Below are 4,657 nucleotides of genomic sequence, written 5' to 3'. Positions count from 1 at the left end.
CAATCGCTGGGTCTTATGCACACCCTTCACGTTACAGTTGACATTTACTCCTGAAGCTTTTTAATAACCAAACAGCATTTTACAAAAAGTTAATTAATGGCATTTTATTTGGGTCTTATGTGATTTGGAATTCTTTTCACACTTGTAATTTTGTCTGACATTTTGAAAATACTACGCCTAACTCTTTTGTGTGAAAAGAAACACTTTTTTTTTAACAGAGCTAGCATGTATTGAATACATTTTTTTCCTTCTCCCAAGAATTGACGTAAACACCAAAAAGAAAATACTTCTTGTTTGAGCTCAGAGAAATGAAGCATTCTGTTTGGAATCTTAATGACGATGGCCCCAAACTTATCTAATTAAATGCTCCTTCATAATGAAGAAAATTATTTTCAAAGTTAACGAATTTGCAAGCAGAAACGTTGCTGTCTTCCTAGAATGAATTACCCACATTCCTTACATACATACTTCAGTTAAACACTAATTAATGTTGGCGCTTAAAACACGTGGGATTGAGTTCGCTGTGAAAGTGAACTTTCCTTTGTTTTTGGACAGGATAAAAAGACCACAATTTCCCTTCATATAGACATCGGGCTGCACATATAAACTTAATTCTAGATTTTGGACAAAATGGAAATTATTTCATCAAAACAATTCATTTTACTGACTTTAGCCACTTCAATCTTATTAACATCAAACATCTTCTGTTCAGATGAATCAATGATGCCCAATCTTCACAGCAAAAAGAATTATGACAAGTATTCTGAGGTAAGTTTTTAACTCTATCTAACATGACTAGCATAAACTACTGAACATTTGTCCTGAGTCCAGTGCTTTTGTAAAGAGTAAGGAAGAAGTTTGTGTTTTGTTTTTTGTCACACTTCAGCCTTCGCATGGCAGCGTATGGCTCTAACTTGTATTCGGTAGCACAACAGCACACAGCTCGGCCTCTCACGACCATTTTAGCGCAGAGTTTGATACTTTGCAAGCATAAGGTGCATTAATTTTCGATTTGACTCAGAAGTGCACAGCTGTAATACGTAGCTGCAGAAATAAGTACTGGATACATTTCAGCTGGACATTTGAATTGTCTTTCTGTATCAAAGCAAAATGTTTATCCCTAGATGGTGGAATTCCCTGTTATTTTTATTTTGTTCTCTATGCCTTTATAGAATTTCCCAAATTTGCTGAAATGAATAGGTATTACTTTTTACAATCAGGAAACAGTTATTTAAAAATCTTCACATGGACAAACTTTCATGGTAAAACTAAATCCAATTAAATATTTGCCGTATTTTAAGTGGTTGCTTTAAAGTTGGTATAGTAGTGGTGTAGTAACCCACAAACCAATCGGTGTTTTACTAATATAATTTACATACTGACAAAAATGCAATCAATTTCTTGAGAAATGCTTTTAGAGTGGAACTCTGAATATGAACAGGTAAAAAAGAAGTCTCCTCCAGCTGTACCCCAAAATGTGGCTAGCATCTCTGCTTTCATGAGCCCATCACTTTGGCTTTTAAAGAGGAGGGAAACAAGAGAAATGGAGAGGCAGTGGGAGGTGTCTCTAAAAGCAAAATATAAAAATCTATGAAATAGTTCATAAACAACATGAATCAAAACTGAAGGAGAATAACTGCAGTAAAATAAACTTTTGCCTCATTTCACTACTTCATTATGTTCTTGCTGCTCAAACACATTGCTGCATGCACTGTATATATTTTATTAATATTTTATAGTTGTCTTACAATAGTCCAGGGACGGTGAAACTAGATTGCTTTAAGAAGCTTAATACAAATTATTTATTTTAAAAATTCTACACATGAAAGCACAAACTTTGTTCATAGCTTTAACAATCCTACAGATTAAAGTCTGGATTTAACTTAATTTGGGGTTTAAATCCATTGCTTATAATAATAATGTTATTTTAATGGTTATTTCTAATTATAGCCTAGAGGAGATCTCTGCTGGGGAAAAGAAAGAAGTCTCAATTTTGAAGAGTTAAAAGACTGGGGTCCAAAAAACGTCATTAAGGTGAGTACACCTGCAGTCAACAAAATGCCACCCTCAGTAGCCAACTTGCCACTGAGATTTGGGAGGACCGTGGAAGAAGAAAGAAGCACTGGGGCGATGGCCAACCCTCCTCTGAGATTTGGAAGCAATACAGAGGACAGCATCTCGAGACATGTTCCTAATCTGCCCCAAAGGTTTGGGAGAACAGCAATAGCCAAGAGTGTCACCAAGACACTGAGTGATTTGCTCCAACAATCCATGCATTCATCATCTACCCATGGGTTACTTTACCCCGTGACCTGCCAGTCCCAAGAAGTCCAGAATCCTGATCAAAAGAACCTAAGGTAAGTACCTGAACACCAATTAAAATGCATAGGCAGTTACGTAGAGCTAATCCAGAAAGTTTAAAAAGGCTTACGTGTTTTCGAAAGAAGTTTCTAAGAAAGTTAGGTTTCTTGGAAGGCAAAGGAAAAGGCACAGGGAAATAAACACCTGTAAAGTGAGAGCTATAGAAGGTCAGTTATAATCATGACTACAGGTACGAAATAATGAGATAGCTTCCCCTAAGCCACATATGGGCATCCCTCTCATTACTCTACAGTCACTCACTAAGTAGTAACAGGCGATGACGGAATCGGGAATTCATGCCTATGACATATTGTCCAAAATTTGACCTCTCTAGCGTAAAAGGTCCTGCATGAGGGAGCTGCCTGCAGGTACAAAGGACACCATCTCAATAACTCAGGTCTCAAATTCAGAAGATCTTTTTCCTCAACTTTAAATCAAAATTTCTTTTTCCAGGATCTCATTTTATAAATAATTGCTGTTATTATAATCATTCTTTATACTGATATGTATTTATTGAATTATCTACTAGTACAAATCAGAGCACAAGCTACCACAAGAGGTTCAAAAATTTAATAAGCTACCTACCTATTATGTTCTAGTACAGAGCATATGTTAAAAAAAAATTTTATATAAAATTGAAGCTGACCCTTTAGTTAGGACCTGAAGGAAATAAGGAGGCAGGTTGTGACATCTTATCAGTGAGAGCATCTCAGAGCACTCCTGATTTATTTTTACCATGGTACTTATCCTCATCTAACATATTATATATTTAGGGTTCATCCTTTTTACCAGAATTTCAGTTCTATAAATCCCATAAGTTTTGTCCATTGTCATATTCCCAACGCCTAGAACTGTCTGGCAGGTAGTAAGCCCTCAATATTTGATAGGATAAATGAAATGATATGAGAGGCACTAATAAGGTCTTACAGAGACTCAAAAAAAAAAAGAATGTTTCTTCATGTGGGAATCCAGGGATATTTCATGAGTTGGACTTTGAATGGTGACTCTATTTTGAACATTCAGAGACTAGAGGGAAGAGAGAGGGTATTTTCAGGCAAAGAGAGGAGTATGAGCAAAGGCACTAAAGCAAGGTGAGCCAAGAAGAGCTGGGGCTCAGTTTGGTGAGAAGAGGAAAGAAGACAAGAAGGGTGGGGTAAGAGCAGAGGGTGCAGATATTCAGAGCCACATAAAATATTCTGAATGTTGTTTATCAGGAAAAGGAGAACCACTGATGTTTCTGCTGAGGTCCTGAGATATTGTACAGGTAGAGGTTGGCAACTAATCAGATGTTGGGAGTGGGGAGGCGATGAGGGAGAGAGATGAGTCAACGGTAACATTGTCATTCGAAGTGCCCATGACAAATTCAGGATCCCATCAACATCTCACTCATTTCAAGTGCAACACAATTCAATTCAGGTATAATTAGGCAATTAGGGTCATGACCTGCATTTGCATATGCTTTCTTTTACATGCTATTGTTGTGATGGATGAGAATATTTTGTACTGCTTACATTTTAGGAGACTGGGATTGAAGAAAATAGATGATGCAGAATTGAAACAGGAAAAATAAGAAATCTGGAGCCTGTTCCTAAAGACGACATAAAGCTGTAACAACTCTGAGGTGACGACAACAAGGCACGAAGTCATTGCCCTCTCTTAATAGATTATCATTCACAGCAATTTTTCCTTCTCAGTACAGCTAATATATTGAAAGTTTTAAAAAAATGTAAAGAATATTGTAATGTAAAGATGAAATGAAAGATGAAGTAATTTTGTCTAAATAAAAAGAGCACTGAATATACTTAAGAAGCCTCTAGTAATGGGGAGAAGAGGAGAGAGAGAGACTGATTTGCCACACCGCTATCGTATGAACACAGTCACACTTAAGTAAAAAATTAAATAGAGGAGTAGCCTGGCAAATTTTATGATGAATATTAAATAATTTAACAGAATAACATGTTTGACAAATAAATGAACATGAATAATAAATTATTTACAAATATTTTTATACACCTATTTCTGCCATTGCATCAACTGTTAGTGAACCCGTGATAGATTGAAAAATTTTTTTAAAGAAAGACAAAAGAAAAAGGCAGTTATTAGATACCTAAGTGTCTCTTCTATCTATATCTGGAAATTTGCCTTCTGGTGTGTCTCTTTTCTCCTCACTTAATATTTCAAGTTTTTGATTTGCAGAGAAAATCTAATCACACCCTTAAAACTAACAATTTATAAACACGGTACACCACCACGCGAATGCACAGTGACTCAACTTCTGTCATAGAATGCGAAGTCC

The 4,657-nt window shown here is 36.1% G+C and overlaps 1 protein-coding gene across 1 annotated transcript; it reads left to right on the top strand.

Moving 5' to 3' along the window:
- The first annotated feature begins 630 nt into the window (after positions 1-630).
- Positions 631-3,931, top strand: NPVF (neuropeptide VF precursor). The gene is made up of 3 exons (XM_029234495.1): positions 631-768; positions 1,951-2,357; positions 3,880-3,931. The coding sequence occupies exons 1-3, from the start codon at positions 631-633 to the stop codon at positions 3,929-3,931; spliced, it is 597 nt and encodes a 198-aa protein (XP_029090328.1).
- The last annotated feature ends 726 nt before the right edge of the window (positions 3,932-4,657 follow it).

This window comes from Monodon monoceros, unplaced genomic scaffold (assembly GCF_005190385.1).
Source record: "Monodon monoceros isolate NGI ecotype Baffin Bay Population unplaced genomic scaffold, NGI_Narwhal_1 Super_Scaffold_2, whole genome shotgun sequence".
NCBI classification, from domain to species: Eukaryota; Metazoa; Chordata; class Mammalia; order Artiodactyla; family Monodontidae; genus Monodon; species Monodon monoceros.
Note: the sequence above shows the minus strand (reverse complement) of the source record. Positions and strands in the feature narration are given on the sequence as shown.

Coding starts and splice junctions, on each gene's coding strand:
- NPVF (XM_029234495.1), top strand. CDS start 631: ATGGAAATTATTTCATCAAAACAATTCATTTTACTGACTTTAGCCACT. Junction 769..1,950: donor ATTATGACAAGTATTCTGAG/GTAAGTTTTTAA, acceptor TTCTAATTATAG/CCTAGAGGAGATCTCTGCTG. Junction 2,358..3,879: donor CCTGATCAAAAGAACCTAAG/GTAAGTACCTGA, acceptor CTTACATTTTAG/GAGACTGGGATTGAAGAAAA.